The sequence below is a fragment of the Lissotriton helveticus genome, chromosome 10 (assembly GCF_964261635.1).
Source record: "Lissotriton helveticus chromosome 10, aLisHel1.1, whole genome shotgun sequence".
NCBI classification, from domain to species: domain Eukaryota; kingdom Metazoa; phylum Chordata; class Amphibia; order Caudata; family Salamandridae; genus Lissotriton; species Lissotriton helveticus.
In genome coordinates this window covers 1,153,063,030-1,153,080,231 of record NC_136071.1, presented here as the reverse complement: position 1 = coordinate 1,153,080,231, position 17,202 = coordinate 1,153,063,030, and the positions used below count along the sequence as shown (strand labels likewise).

At 44.3% G+C, this 17,202-nt stretch overlaps 1 protein-coding gene across 2 annotated transcripts in view; it reads right to left on the bottom strand.

Moving 5' to 3' along the window:
- NGLY1 (N-glycanase 1) overlaps positions 1-17,202 on the bottom strand; it is a 213,168-nt gene that overhangs the window by 137,338 nt on the left and 58,628 nt on the right. For both annotated transcript variants that reach the window (XM_078663965.1, XM_078663966.1), the window contains exon 3: positions 5,706-5,942. In XM_078663965.1, the coding sequence (XP_078520091.1) occupies positions 5,706-5,942 (237 nt within the window). The remainder of the gene's footprint in view (positions 1-5,705; positions 5,943-17,202) is intronic.

Here is a 17,202-nt window from a genome sequence, read left to right as displayed (position 1 = left end):
AATGAGGCGGGCTGCCTGGTTTTGGATAAGCTGCAAGCGACGGCGCTCGTATGCGGGAATACCAACATACAGGCCGTTGCCATAGTCCAGGCGAGATAAAATCATGGCCAAGATGATAAGTTTGAGGGCTTCAGCAGAAAAGAGATGGGAAATTTTGCGGATGATTCTGAGGGTCAGGAAGCAAGATGATACTACTGAGCTGATCTGGGGACGCATAGAGAGGTCTTGACTGACTTTAATGCCCAGGGTTTTCACAGAGGCGGAGGGTAAAGGGGGAGAACCAAGGGCAGGGGGCCAGAAGGCAGGAGTCCAAGGGTTAGAAGGGCCACCGATCAGGACCAACTCCGTCTTATCAGGGTTCAGTTTTAATTGATTAAGGTTCATCCAGTCGTAGATGAATGTCAGGGTGGAACGGAACTTGAGAATAGAATCAGGAGAGGAGGAAAGGTTAAAAATGAGCTGAAGGTCATCGGCGTAGTTATACATCGTGACCTCCATTTCCTGCAGAGCAGCAATAAGGGGGTGTATATAGAGGTTGAAAAGGAGGGGGGAGAGAGACGAGCCCTGGGGCACCCCGCAGGAGACTGGGCAAGTGGGGGCGGAAAAACCCTCCAGTCTAACGGCCTGGGTGCGGTCTACCAAAAAGGAGGTAAGTCAGGCCAGAGCCGATCCCCGAACGCCAGCACCCCCGACACGGTCAAGGAGGATGGAATGGTCGACCGTGTCTAAGTCGGCGGACAGATCGAGGAGGACCAAGGCCTGAGGAGAACTGATGTCAGCACTCCTCCTGAGCTCATCCACCACAGAGAGAACAACGGACTCCGTGGAGTGAGCAGGGCGAAACCGGCATGGTTAGCGGCCAGGAGGTGATTAGCTTCAATAAAGGTGGAAAGACAGGAAGTGATATAGCTCTCCAGGATTTTGCCCAGGAGTGGAAGCAAAGAAATGGGTCTAAAGTTTGATAGAAGAGTGGGGTCAGCGCCCAATTTTTTGAGAATGGGGATAACCGTGGCAACTTTAAACAGGTCTGGAACAGTTCCCTGAGTGATGGAAGAGTTAAGCAAAGTGAGGGGGGATTCCGGGCAGCTGGAGAAAATCTCCCTCAGAATATAGGCAGGGCAAAGGTCAGTGGAAGAGCCCGTCTTGACTTTCCCCAGCAGAGCCAAGAAGGCTTCCTTGGAATTCAAGGGGAAGTGGTCAAGGGTAGGAAGGGTCGGCGGCAGTGAGGGACAGGAGAAGGAAGAGGGAGGCCGGGGAACGTTGCGCTTAATCGTGGCAATCTTCTCAATGAAGTAGTCGCTGAGGGCATTGCAGAGGGATTGGGAGGGAATGGGCTTAAGGGCGACTATCAGAAGCTGCAAGCTCATGTACGATCGCAAAGATCTCTTTGGGTTTATTGACAGTCTGCTGAATCTTCTGGGAAAAATATTCCGATTTGGCTGAGAGTATAGCTTTTTTATAAGCACGAAGGAGGGTCAAGTATTGAGCCTTAAGATCAGGACAGTACCTACGCCTCCAGTGGCGTTCAGCCTGCCTGAGCGCAAGTTTCTAGGTTTTAAGATTGATGTTGAACCATCTGTTGGCGTCATGAGAGCGACATGTTCTGATCCGTCTAACGGGGGCAACTAGGTCACAAGCAGCAAGCAGCCAGCTGTTAATGGCAGCCACCTGAGAATTAGGAGAGCTGTCAGCCAAAACAGGAGATGAGGAAGCTAAAGAGCGACAGTGAGCAGGCAGATCCACTCGGTTCCAGTTTCGGGCCCAGGTGTTTTTGGGAAGGGAGGGAATATTGGCCGCCCTCAGGTTGAGAGAGAAAGAGATCAAAGAGTGGTCCGACCAGGCACAGGGGAGAACCGTAGGGGTGGAGATAGGCTGATTGGCAGACCAAACTTGGTTGAGGGTGTGGCCGTGAATGTGGGTAGGGAGAGAGATGTGAGGTAAAATTAATACAGTGGAGGGTGTCATTAAAGTCTTTCGACATGGGGTCCTCACAAGGATCACCAGGACAGAAATTGAAATCTCCCAATAGTAATACCGCGGAATTATTGACCACAAGGGTGGCTAGCAGTTCCTGTGTGGCAGGTATAAAATGGGGCATTGCCGGGGGGGGGGGGGGGGGAGGTGGGCTCGTAAAAAAGCGCACAGGTAAGAGGGATCGCAAGGTTAGTAGAGCGGACAACCAGACAGTCGACTGCTGCAATGGGGGGGTGGGCGAGAAGTTGGAACTGGAGGTTGGAGTGGACTATCATCGCCACTCCACCGGCGGTCTTCCCCTCCGGACGATCGTCTCGAAGAACATAGTACGGGTCGGGAAGAGCAGCAAGGACGTCCGGTAAAGAATCAGGAGTAAACCAGGTTTCGTCAGGAACAAAAGATCGGGCTTAATAGTGTTCAAGAAGTCAAAGAGCTCTATTTGGTGTTTGACAGCAGAGCGGGTATTGAGGAGGTAAGCAGTAGCCGTGGGGGGAGGACTTGCACGGGGCTGGGGTTGCAAGTAGGTAGGAGGCGACGCAGAAGTTTGTAAGCCCAACGTGTGGGTTGGCGAGTTGGTATGATTAGGTTGAGAAATGCCAAGAGTGTTAAGGCGAGCCAAGATGGAATTACTGATAGGCCATTCGCCATTGCATGCTAGCAGTTGTGCAGGAGAGTAATTAAGGAAAGTAGCATAGTGAGGGGCCCCAAGTTCAGGTCTGGCGCGGACGGGCGCAGGAGGGCTTGCCTTTGGCGTGCCTTCGGCATGCCGCCGTCGCGTCCGCTGCGCGGCCAGGGAAGGGACATCCTCTTAACCTGATGAAGAGAGGGCGTGGCCTAGCGTCAGCAACGTCACCTAGGGCTTCCCCTGAGATGGCGGCAATCCTCCGCGTAACCCGCAGCAGCGCCTAATCGGCGGTGCGGGTGAGAGCGGTGAGGGGAAGTGGGGGAAGAAGGGGGTAAGTGTACAGAGGTTAAGAACAAACACAAAAGAAATTTTTAAAAGCGTAGCGTTGCTCCCGGCTTTCCGCCTCAGGAGTTAGTCAATATCTGATAGCGCGCGCTGCTCAGGGCGCGGCTAAATAGGGGCGAGAGTGGGCGTGGCCTAGCGTCAGCAACGTCACCCAGGGCTTCCCCCGAGATGGCGGCGATCCTCCCCGTAACCCGCTGCAGCGCCTAATCGGCTGTGCGAGTGAGAGCGGTGAGGGGAAGTGAGGGAAGAAGGGGGTAAGTGCCCAGAGGTTAATAACAAAGACAAAAGTAATTTTTAAAAGCGTAGCGTTGCTCTCGGCTTTCCGCCTCAGGAGTTAGTCAATATCTGATATATATGTTATGTCCTAAATCTAATGGCAATTCTTTAAGCAGCACAATGACACAGAAGCAGGCTGTGCCATGCAAGTGGTGAAGTACAATTCATAGACCCACGTAGTGCATGGTTCACATATTTCTTAAGTAAGGAGGACTTTTTAATACAACACGTTGAAAACTGAAATGCTTCTTAAGACTTTGCCGAACCATAAAAATACGAACAATGCGAGTAAAATTCTGGCTAGTTAGCAGATTTAGACAAACCTGCTAGCCATGTGGTCCGAAGGCTTGAAATCATTTCCTGGTAAACACCAATTGAAAGAGCAGTCATTGAAAGTTTGGTTTATGTGTTCTCACAAACGTTTTAATTTGTAAGGCTCCAATAAATCACTAAATCTGTCCAATAATTAAGATATGTTGCTGGTTTACAGGGGATTCCAAGAAGCTAGTTTCTTGGGGGTGAGGGGCTTTACTTCCGTTTGCCACAAATTCGGGGAACAGAATGATTTCCCTCATAAAAGAAACTTAATAATCTGTGAATAAGTGAAGTTTTGACGTTAAAAAGGAGAGATTACTGTAAAACCTATATTATAGGGCCAAAACATTAACCACTTGGAGATTATTCATTTACGATTAATCTCGAAGCGAGAAATTCCCAAAGATAACCCATGTCCTCTTCAGGGATTTGCTAGACTAGGAATCCCCTCCACCTCATGCGGTCCTCCATGCGGTGTTTTCTCATAGGTTTAATTCTCTTCCGTGACAGGCATCAGTAGCACACTACCACACTGACCAATGGAAGAGCATAGGCCTCACTCAGCATGGGTTCCTCTACATCTCTAATTGCCGACGGGAACAAGCTTCCACATTGTGTCCTCCAATACATGAAATACGACTGTATTCGTAATTAAATACTGGGAAAACAGTCAGGGTATTACCATCTATCTTGCACCCTATTTAAGCAAGCGTAGCTCTCCAGTAACAATGGTGTGCATTTGGGGTTCTCAGGTGGGAATGATACGTGGGCTTAAGTGGCAGCACATCCTTGACAGGGACATAACGTCAGTCACAATTATGGTGAGGGCAATGTCATAGGCAAATTCACTGACACCCTCGTTTATTTACATTTTTGTACAGTGCACTAAAGCTTGGAGGGTGTAAACAAGCTTTGCATCTAGGAAGAGAATAGTGTTTGGCCAGAACAGAGGAGTAAGAAAATCCAAACAGAAGACTCATTTTCAGTGGCAGATTGGGAGGAGAGGACGTGTACCTGGTAACAGGGTGGATTTAAAGAAGTAGTACAAATGTATTCAGGATCCCCCAGCTGATTATCTGATTGCCAAGATTTTGATAATAAACAGTTAAAAAGACGGAACTACATGGAAAAAAAGCATTAATTTATGTATTGCATTCAATATCTGGACAATATACTTTATTAGACGGATGGCAGATGAGTGCTGTATAAAGAAATCTGTGAAATTTCGGATAAGGAATTTAGTAAATATATTAAGTTAGGAGACGTATCACTGGCATAAGCTTGTGTGCCAATTCTGTGCCACATAACGATGTCCCTCAAAATGCTGAGTCCAACCCCTGTAATTTGTAAGGAACTATGTTTTTTAAGAACTAATTCTTTATAATCTAAGTGCCAGGCAGTTGATCAAACAGCTGAGGAAAAAAAAATGTCAGCTCAAGGACATGTATGAAACCAAACCATTTTGGTGCAGTTTACCAAAGCCCACAATACACATCACTTCCAAGCATTCTTCAAATGTTTTATCAGCATTTCAATTCAGCGCAAGACAAAAATAGCTAGAATCCTTTAATTTAGAAGGCTTCCGAGAAGGGTTGCTGGGAAGAAATTCACCCCAAGTCAGCCAGAATGAAAGGCTGAAATGACACGGTCAAATGAGGCTCACACGTGCATGGTTTTGATCACCCACTGATGAAACAACTTATTAGCACTCTACACAAACCCTTGCATTAGGAAAACCTGTGTATGCAGACTACCACTGCATGGCGAAACTATGAAATTCTACGCTCTGTACTGGCATTTTCCTCTTGGCATATAATTGCTGTGACTCAAAACACTCCACTGTTCAGCCTATGGGTGCGATGCATGCTAAATAAATACATTAAAACAAATTCAAAGGGACAATAGGTCTTCTCTGCCTCTCTGTGGCACTATGTTCATCCACCAGCACAGAGCAAACTCTCAAGCAGAAGGAAGGCTGGCAGCTAGTAAGATCTTGAAGAATAGGAAGTAGGCACCATTGTAAATTTATTTGATACCACCAGTGATTTTAATCTAACAAACGTCACGAGTATCTCAATAAGGAGCTGGCTGTGTTCCCTGATAAGAGCAAAGTTTGCAAACACATTGTAACAATGCCTTTTCTTCAAAGAAGCAGACACTAATACTTTACCAAATATGCTGCTGGATCTGTTGTCGATGGCAGTGACCTGGAGACCTGGGGTTTGGCCGGTGGTGTGGGTTGTGATGCAGTGGGCAGTGCACAGGTGGCAGGAAGTGGCGGAGTTGAAATTGCTGGGGTAGGATTTACTTGACACAATTGCCTCTCCCTTTCAGCAGCAATGTAGTTTCGGATTTTGCGGAGCTTATCGACTGAGGCTTTTTTGGGGAAAATGAGATGGGTTTCTCCCTGGGGAAAAAAAAAGATAAAATAAATAATGCTGGATGGATTACCTATTTCTTCGTAAAAAACAGAGACATGGGGTATGTATCATATAGGAATACCCATCTTAAATCGGAACCAAGTCACACTGTTATTGGATCAATGTCTTTTAAAGAATACATTGTCAAAGAACGTGCAAATGACCATGACCGACAAGCAGAGGAAAGATACACATTAGCCAATAAACCAAGTGGGCCTTGAGTTCCCTATCAATTAATATGTCTGATAAATTTGTGAATGGGTTTGGCAACATACCAATCCAGTCAGGAGTCAAACAAGAACACGGACAAGGCCAAAAGGTCAGTTTTTTTGTTTTTAATATTATATATAGTGCGTTGAGTATGTGGCGGTATTGTGTGCAAACATACTTTTTTTCATTTTAATTACAATATACATGAAGAGGATACTAGCACTTGTTGGTAGGCACTTGTAGGGGGCAAAAAGTGAATGAGCAATTCCCCTTACTCCCTCAAACACAGATGCAAGGCACATTGGCTAGAATATCTTGTACCTAACGTGTAAAGCATGTGTATACCTTGAGCATTAGGATGTCCTAATCAAATTTCGCCAACAGCTAACTGCAGCTGTGGTCTTAGAACAGATTTTGAATTTAAGGTGAAAAAAAAATAGCAAAGCCAACAGATGTCGCCTTAGAAAGCTTGCACTTTTTCTTGACTTCTTGTTTTTTAACTAAACATATGCAAAAGACACAAGTGTAAAAGTAAAAACGCTGATATCCGAGATTGCTATGCATATGTGTACAAAAAACAAAATAAACTGAATGAAAAAACGTTACATCTAAAAAAAAAAAAAAGCAAGGAAAAAACAGGACATGAAAGCAGCGAATGGCATACCACCCCTGGCACTTTATAGGACTATTTTCTAGACAGATACCTATATGCGCAATAGCAAACATCGTCACTCACTACGAGGCGAGATAATGGCGGAAGTGGGCTGACTCATCTTCTCATGAGGCTGAGGTGGGCGGACACAAAATGAGAATGATCGTTAACAAAAGAGGGAGGGAGAGGGAATAGTGGATTCTGTCTCCCCTAGCAATTATCATAAACAAAATGGAATCCACTAGGTGGACGGCGGTTGTTACCACAATGGTGGGGAGCAACCAGTGTTGTTAAAATACCCCTCACACACCAACAGGCCCCTTGGTGTCATGCTTCATCATCGGGGTCTTCGCAAACCTCTACGGGATGCGGCGTGCTACGACTTCACGACTACGCAGGAGCACTTTGAGTGAACTATGTGTTTGGTGTGTGTGAGTACAAGAATGTGAGTGGTGAGGTGAAAGTGAAAAATTAAAAAATACCTGGCACGTGAGTACCGAAATTTTTTTTATTTAGTCTCCGGCTGGTATTATTAAAAAGAGTGCTAGAGTGGTTGTGGTTTACTGATTAGGGTAACCCAACCAAATTAGTGCGTCGACATGTTTCGGAGTTAAAGAACTCCTTCTTCAGGACGGGAATATGCACTACTTATCCCCACCTTACTCACATGTGTGTAGATTTTAAAGTGTGCTCTACAAAAATAAGATAAGGTGAAAATGTACCTATCTATGTTGAATGTAAGGTCCGTTGCGCCCAATTGGCGATTCAAGACACCTGTAAACAGAAAAGTCAAGTAAAACAGGATAATACATGTTTTTGTTTCATACTGTGTAGATACACAGAAGGGTAACAAGGAACAAAAGTGAAGGTCCAGGAACCCTAAAAAAGAAAAAACAGAAAAAACGAACAACATATAGACTGAGACACACATTCATTCAAAGTATCTGATAAGCCTTTGAGGGTATAGTTTCTGACCCAGATGTATTGCTTACTTATGAAAAGAGGTCAAATGGCCTCATGAGCCACAGCGTGTTGGGGGGTCCGTTCTACCCGGTATGGCAACCTGTGAGGTATTCAAGGAAATGGATCAAAAAGTTGTAATCCCTCGAGTTTGAAAGTCACACACCATTTAGCATATTCATACACTCATACACACTCACGGTTATTCCCAGGACTGTCTGGCTTGCTACCCCTCCACGCGGCTCCGACGAGTAAATTGTGAGGTGAGGAGCGAGTTTTTATAGTCTCAACTAACTCCAATTAGCCTCTAATTGAAAGCGGAAAAAGCCCATAACTGGTCCGGACCCCTGGTTTCCATTCCGCTTCTGCGCGCATCCCATTTCCTAGAAGCACAGCACTGTGTAAATGATATACATTGGACTGTCATTGAGCAACTGAAATCTGAAAGAGGTTTGTTTGAGAAGGAACAAAGATGGGTGTTCCGTCTGGGCTCAGATGTGACTGGGTTGAACGACTCCATTCCATGGAGCCAACTGCGCTAAATAACCCCATTTTTTCCAAATACGCGGATATCTGATAACCACCCTTCTCCAGTAACTGGTAACCAATTGCATGAGTTTCCTGTCCCCAAACTCACTACCTAAGAGAACATCCTCGCTAACATCTATGCCAAAAAAACCCTATCCGCAGCAATAACTGTACCTACGGCTCAAAGGGTTTCAGTGATCCAACCCCTCCAGAAAAATGCATTCTGTATTTTGCAATTTCTATTTTTAATTTTTACTTCTCCACTGACATTTTTCGGGCTTTAAGTAATTTTAACATCTTCCCCAATGCCGAGGGTTTAATATTATCCTTAAATGTGTAGGCGATTTATGCATGGTGCCAATAACCTTCATCGAGTCCTTAAAACTTTTGACAGCTCGATTTAATGTAATTCATGTAATTTTTGGGTTTCTGAGGCAACTTCAGGCGTAGGCTAACGCATCGTCTATCACCGTTTTCGCGCATGCGCGAGGCGGCAGACACTGAATCAATGTTGTCACCGGTTTCGCGCTTGCGCAAGGCGGCAGACACTGAATCATTGCTGTCACAGACAAAAAGAGGTGATGCGCATGCGCACCTGTCCTACACTGCTCTTCCGCACATGCGCATTCGCACGGGAACGCCCTACCCGATGCGCGCAGAAGCGGAATGGAAACCAGGGGTCCGGACCAGTTATGGGCTTTTTCCGCTTTCAATTAGAGGCTAATTGGAGTTAGTTGAGACTATAAAAACTCGCTCCTCACCTCACAATTTACTCGTCGGAGCCGCGTGGAGGGGTAGCAAGCCAGACAGTCCTGGGAATAACCGTGAGTGTGTATGAGTGTATGAATATGCTAAATGGTGTGTGACTTTCAAACTCGAGGGATTACAACTTTTTGATCCATTTCCTTGAATACCTCACAGGTTGCCATACCGGGTAGAACGGACCCCCCAACACGCTGTGGCTCATGAGGCCATTTGACCTCTTTTCATAAGTAAGCAATACATCTGGGTCAGAAACTATACCCTCAAAGGCTTATCAGATACTTTGAATGAATGTGTGTCTCAGTCTATATGTTGTTCGTTTTTTCTGTTTTTTTCTTTTTTAGGGTTCCTGGACCTTCACTTTTGTTCCTTGTTACCCTTCTGTGTATGTACACAGTATGAAACAAAAACATGTATTATCCTGTTTTACTTGACTTTTCTGTTTACAGGTGTCTTGAATCGCCAATTGGGCGCAACGGACCTTACATTCAACATAGATAGGTACATTTTCACCTTATCTTATTTTTGTAGAGCACACTTTAAAATCTACACACATGTGAGTAAGGTGGGGATAAGTAGTGCATATTCCCGTCCTGAAGAAGGAGTTCTTTAACTCCGAAACATGTCGACGCACTAATTTGGTTGGGTTACCCTAATCAGTAAACCACAACCACTCTAGCACTCTTTTTAATAATACCAGCCGGAGACTAAATAAAAAAAATTTCGGTACTCACGTGCCAGGTATTTTTTAATTTTTCACTTTCACCTCACCACTCACATTCTTGTACTCACACACACCAAACACATAGTTCACTCGAAAAGTGCTCCTGCGTAGTCGTGAAGTCGTAGCACGCCGCATCCCGTAGAGGTTTGCGAAGACCCCGATGATGAAGCATGACACCAAGGGGCCTGTTGGTGTGTGAGGGGTATTTTAACAACACTGGTTGCTCCCCACCATTGTGGTAACAACCGCCGTCCACAAAATGAGAATGACCCTTAAACAGACCAATAGTGAATACGGCTGATGGGACCACCCCCCTTTGTATATACATTTGTATGCATTGTTATTTTTGGCGAAAAAGTGAGGTCAAGCATTAAAAGCTGTGTTTCTAAATATTTCAGTGAGAGATGGCATTTTTCCTTTGCCAGAGTAAAGAGTGAGACACTGTCCTGGAGGAGAATTTCAAGATATTAAAAGGCTCCTTCGCCTTGTTTGGTTTCTAAATCTAGGATCCCTGCAAGGTTGAAAAGCTACCAGATCTTCTAAGCAGGCCACCATTTAATTTCATTTACAGTTTATAGAGCGCCCTAATCACCCCCGCAGGGGTATCTCCGCACTAAAGGCAGGACAAAACAGAACCGGCAAGAGTTAGCTGGCAAAAAGTTCAGTTTTCGGTTGTTTCCTAAAGATAGAGAGGTCATCGCCTCTCCGAAGTTTAAGAGGTAGATGATTCCACAGCATGGGGGCCAGATAAGAGGATTTACCTCCTGTATGTGATTTCCTACAATGGGGAGTAATGAGGAAAGCTTTATCCCCGGAGCGTAAGGACCTACCTGGCTGGTAGGGAATGTGTTTATCAACTAGGTAACTGGGTCCTTTACCCTTTAAGGCTTTGTGTATCATACAGCAAATTTTAAACTTTATTATACGGCGCATACAAAGCCAGTGGAGTTGTTGCAAGAGGGGGAGAGAAGATGTTTTAGGAGGCATATTCTTGACTAGCCACACCGCTGTGTTCTGTACCACTTTAAGTTTGTTCTGAATTGATTGCCAAAACAGCATTACAATAGTCGAGCCGACTGATAACGGCACATCAGATGGAAGTAGGTACTGTTGGTAGCCACTACCTGATCCTTCATAGATAAAGCCTGATCTAAATGCACACCAAGGATTTTTACCACTGTCTTAGAGATAGGGGCTGGGCCCAGCTCCCCAGGCCACCACTCTGCGGACCAGACTGTATCAGCATTGCCAAAGAGCATAATCTCAGTCTTACCAGCATTCAGCTGGAGAGACTTTACCCTCATCCATGAAGAAATTGCTCTCATGCCCTCCGAAAAACGGGGCTTAGTGGTCAAAGTACTTTTATTAAAAGACAGGAGAAGTTGGGTGTCATCAGCATAAGAGATGGGGTGAAACCAAATTCTCTAATAATCTTGGTCAGGTGGGCCACATAAATAATGAACAGAGTGAAAATAGGAGCCCTGTGGCACTCCCTTGGTGAGTTCCAAGATAAGTGACCGAAAAGGTCCTAGGTTAATGGTCCGTGTACGGTGTGTTAAAAAGCTCGTAAACCATTGTAAGGCTCGACCACTAATTCCAATCTCCTTCAATCTTTGCAGCAGAGTTCGGTTGGACACTGTACCAAAAGCTGCGGTTAGATCCAACAGCACTAGTAACACAGCTTGATTATCATCAAGAGAACATCTAATATGATCAGTCCCCATTATCAATGCGATTCTGTGCTATACATAGATCTAAAACCAGACTGTGATGGGTCTAGACAGCTAGTAGACTATGTATTCTGTAAGTTTCTTATTGATATATCCTTCCAATAATTTGCTCATAGGAGGAAGGAGGGAGCTAGAACGGTAATTGGACAGATTAGAAGCCAGGAGATTAACCTTTTTACGAATTGTAATTACCTGAGCGGACTTCCACACAAAGTTGGCCTGCACTCAAAGAAAGATTTAATATCGGGCAAATGGCAGGAGCAGGCTAAGTGGATGACAGAGCAGTTTTCTTGGCTGGAATAATGTCAAGAGGTTACCCCCGACTTAACAGATTTCAACATTTCCTCCACCGCATCAACTTGTAGGGGGGTAAAACTTTCTAAAAAAGGAGCATTATTGTTACTTAGTGGATGAAGAATGGTAGATTCTTTCAGGATGTCATTAGCTACAGAGAATTAAATTAATATAAAATCAATTGATTTTTTTCTTCTAAGTAGTTAGCAATATTATCGCATAACGCTTGAGAAGGGGGTTTAGAGTCAGCAGTGGCAGTGGGATTCGTAAAAGATTTAAGAACTTACTAGAGCTCTTTGGAGGAGTTCCCAGCTCGAATGAGTTAGGAAGAAATGTGCGCTTTGCAAGCTTTTTTATATTTCTACGGTAATGTGCTAACACGATTTTATAGGTTTCTCTCTCCTCACCAGTTGTTTACACATTGACTTCTCTTTACTTAATTCAGGCGAGTACCAGGGCATACGATTGAGTGCTTTTGTATTGTTTTAGAGCAACAATACGGTCAATGGCTGATGTTAGAGCCCTATGATAGTAACTAACGCTTAAACTGATATTCCTTGGTTCCAGTGTCAAGGGAACTCTAAACACATTCTCAAAGGAGATGGGAGTGATTCTATGCCATGGTCTCCTAAAACTGTGAGAGGTCGTGTCGACGGGAATGTCCCTTAAGGTACCAGTTAGCTGGAAATCAATTAGGGCATGATCCGACCAAACTATCCGACAGGGGGCCTTGGAATGTGAATTCGAAGAATTGGTTACTTTTAGGCCCGACGTATGGCCTACCCGTATATAGCAATCAAATCCATCAATTTAAGAGTAATTCTAACATTCCTGGGGCTAGAATTCTATTTTAAAGATACAGATCTCAATCTTACCCTCCGAGCTAGGTTTAATAACAGACACTTTCAAGGCCTCTTTATATACAATGGCCACCCATCCTACCCTCCCTATCAATCCTTAAAATACAATAGTTTTGGGGGAGAGCCAGGGTGATGGAAGGAGTAGAGGCAGGTTTAAGCCAAGTCTCCGTATGGAATCCCAGGTCAGGGGCTTCATAGGTCAGCAAGTCCCAAATTTCAATAGCATGTTTCAGCAAGGATCTCACATTGCATAGGAAACACATCCAGGCATAAGAAGATTTAGGGGAAATAATAATGGCCGAGAGTGGGAAATATCAGAAACTGAAATCAGATCTGACTTAGAAGGAACGGATATTTGTGCAGCTTTCTGCCTTTTGTTAATACTCTGAAATTGAGAGTGCAAGCAGGAGAAAGGGCCCTCCAAGCAGGAGAAATTACTGAGCGTGTTACACGTGTTCGAATTCTCCATAGCAAATCTCAAACCAATGAGTTCCTCACCTGAATAAAAATGTCTCAGTGAGGTAACGTTGATTGAGCCAGGAGATGCAGGTGTCCTGGCAATGGCCTGCCATGCGGTTTAAATAATGGGCTGAGTGAGCAGCTGGACCGCTGACTACTGCAACCTCCCCTAAAACCAGAAGTAGGGCTCCACCCACTCTCGCTCGCTCTCTCCACACAAACTGGAAGCCCGCGGTGAAACCGAAAGCACGTGAAAGAACAAAAACCAGCCTTCAGATAATCCAAGTAGTAATAATCACTCAAGGCAAATCAGAACAGCAGATGCCGGTAGGGAGTAGATAATGACATAACATTGTTACTTCTGAACAAACCTGCAATACTTTGAATGGGACTTTGCACGTCTTTATAGCAAGGCCCCTACATCTTTGAAATAACAGTAACAAAACTTCTAAGCAGGGATTAAAACTAGTCCATAGTTGTAGGAAGCTGGCTTTTTATGTAGTTTACTAAAATAAAGTACACTATGTAGACATTCTGACGACCCTTACTGGCTTACAGAGGTTAAATTAATAACCCCGAATACTCTCTTTTGTGGTAGTGTGGGCGAGCAGTTTAGGCTGATCAGAGAATAGTGTTAAGCATTTGTTGGACATGCAGAGTCAATAAATGAGACCCAACATTAAAGAGGCTAACAAGTCCTCTAAAACAACCGTTGGAGATCATACACCCTACACCATACTCTGCATGGCACCATATCTGCAGTGGAAAAGAGAATGTTACTCATGCGCTCCCGCCTAGGTTGTGTGAGATGGCATCTGGGTTTCCCTCTGGGGTAATTCTTGTCTAAAATTGGGATATGCCCATGCAAGGAAGTTTCACTCCAGAGCTTGCTAATTTTGACCTTTTTATGTAAATATCAGGGTTTTAACAAGACAAATTTACCTCCCATTATTGGGAAATAGGGCATTCGAAGTTCACTGGCTGTCTTGGAATATCTTCAAATGTTGGAGTCTCCAACAAATTGTGTGTGAACATATGCTCCTTTTTTAAGATGTGCCATAAATAGGAGGAACTCAATGCTTATTAGGTCTCGCCTATGCAGCGCTTACGCGGTCTCTTCGAGACATGCTGTATTCAGGAATGGACTAGAAGCTCGCCCATTTTCCACCAACATTTTCAACTGGCTCATGTTACTGTCCTTTCCAAATGGTTGCTTTTGATTCGTGAATAGGCTTAGTAGTCTCTCCTTAGTACCGCCTTTTCTCCTTTTGTAACCTCCCATGAGGACTGGTCCTCTTACATGTGTTGTTACTCGGTATGTTTTATTTAGTCTGTGAGCACTATTTTCTTAAATATCTTTATCATGCCTTCTGTTGCAGGCAGGACATGCTCTCCCGCAACTGCACCACTTAGCCTCATGATGAAATAAATGCTGGGTGCTCACCGCTTTTCTTTTGTATTTCTTTACTTTTTTAGCAGTCACCAAATGCCATGATGTGGTTAGGCTTTTATAGCCTTTTCAGCACACTGCATGCAGTCAATGATAAGGAAGTCAATAAATACACATTTAAGGTGGCCGCCGACTTTACATCATTGTGGGCATTACCTTTTAATGGGGGCGGCCCACCTTATATTTCTATTTATTGACTATTGACTGGTAAAGGGCACTTTAACTTTAAACATGTAAAGTTAAAGTGCAGCATATCGCAAAGGCTGCAAAAGCCTAAAAACGAAATTCTTGCAAATGCTCGTGCTTATTCCAGAATTTAAATAGCACTCTAGCTATTTTTGTCTTAGGCTGAATTAACATGCTGATAAAACATTTGAAGAATGCATGGAAGTGATGTGCATTGTGGGCTTTGGTAAACTGCACCAAAATGGTTTAGTTGATGTATTAGGAATGCAGTACCACAGGCTGTTACTAGGTGTCCCTGAGACACCTAGTACCACAGGCTGTTACTAGGTGTCCCTGAGACACCTAGTAACAGCCTGTGGTATTGCACCCTTTCCTTAAAACGTAATAGGAATTCCATTACCCAGAGGCTTATTGAACAAGCGCAAGCATTTCTGAAATGTTTTTTAGCCTTTTATAGCCTCTGCGATAAGAAAAGAAATTCCACGACTGAAGGAAAAAATGCTTGCACTCGTTCCTTAAGCCTCTGGGTAATCTAATTCCTATATTAAGGCTTAAGGAAAGAGTCCTAGGGACACCTGGTAACAACCTGTGGTACTGCACCCTTTCCTTTATTAGAGGAATTAATTTTCTTATTATGCTACAGCCGGCATTATTTTAAAGAAAAAATAAAATGGTAGTTTTTTACAACGCCAATAGCTCACATTTTCACCAATGCGAGACCTATTGCGTTGCAAATGCTTAGTTTTTATTTGTGATCAATCCACTGCCAGCACCATGCTTTTCAAACACACTGACCTCTGCCCCTGGCTGCTGCCACGGTGCAGGGCAACATGAGCTGGAAACCACTGCAGAAGGCGAGTTCCTGATCCTTGGAGGATTCTTTGCACAACTGAAGTCCACACGGATTGTTTCGCGTCCTCCCATGGACATTCAAGGTTTTTTGTTTTGTTTTTTCGGGTGGGAGGGGAGTCTGGCACTAAGCCATAACATAACGTGTATTTGTATAGCGCACAGTCACCAGTAGGTATCTTGGCGCTGAATAACAGAGGTCTCTGGTTACCCAACTCAATGGTACTCATTTAATCTACCTCCGATGCATGAAAGGCTGAGTGGACCCACCGGGATTTTGACCTGTGACCATGGGGTCGAACACAGGCCTCTGCAGTGGACACATTAGTCCACTGAACCACCAGACCCAGCTTCACTCCATGGCCTCTGCCTACCCCAACTCCATTATGTGGTTGCTTGCTCCTGCCCGTCCCACCACCGCCCTATTGTCAATGCTTGCTCCCTCCCAATCATTGCTTGCCCATCCACCGCCCCCTCCACTACATTGCAGCTACCTCCATCGTTGCACACATGCACAAGTGTCATTTAATATGTAAAGCCTTCACTCAAATACAATATCCCGATTTGAGAACCTACATTTATCAATTGTATGTAGGCTTTTGTGACTCGAGTGTGTGGGTCTGGACATCTGTCTGTGTCTCTGTAAATGTGTGACTATCTGTGTGCGAGTGTTCATTATGTACGTGTTTCTTCGCCTTGGTATGTATATCTGTGTGTGTAGGGGAGGAGGCACACATTGCACAAGGGTTATAGTGATACTGACCAGAGGAGTACATTATCCTGGAACACATTAAAGAAATTCAAAGGATATTGTAAAGGACGTTGTGTCTCGAAGTACACCTGACAGCTGGTTCTGGAGCAGCAGGGCTTGAACATCTGACTCGCACAGGCTTGGGAGGGGGGACAACGGAATTCGCAGAATGCCCATGAGCAGTGTAACAAAAATCTCATCTACGCTCAGACTTTCCACGCTTTCCAAGGAGGCATATTGTAATTGCAACCATTTGAGGGGAGATTTGTCAGGGTCTTGTGGATTTGAGGGAACTCAGCTATTCATCCTTAATGTGCTTTCCCCATAGATGCTTGCCTCCCCTCCGTCCATTTGTACCTTTAATCACCATAGCCCCTTCATGCCCGCCACAAAAAAGCGCTATGCCCACATCAGAGCTATAAAGCGGTCATTTCATTTCATGAAGCTTTATTCGGTGCATTTAAAAAGAACAATGACCATAAAAGCACATAAGCAAAAAACATTAAGACATTAAAAGAACATTTACCGTAAAAGCACATAAGCAAAATGATCACATTTGTACAGATGTTTAAAAAATCATGCTATTTCTAAGCTGCATTGACTTACATAAAAACATGGCAATATAAAAACATTTGTCCGGAGAATTCAGATCATAGATCAATCATGGCATCCTCCACGGTAAAGATAGCGTATTTTTAAAAAATTGGTTTTAAGTAAACAATCCTCAAGTTCATGAAAAGAGTACAAATTAGCATAAAGTGCAGGGTGCTTTGTTTCGTATGGCCATCACAGGGGCATGGTCCAACTGGATGCTTTTTTGGTTCGGGGAAAG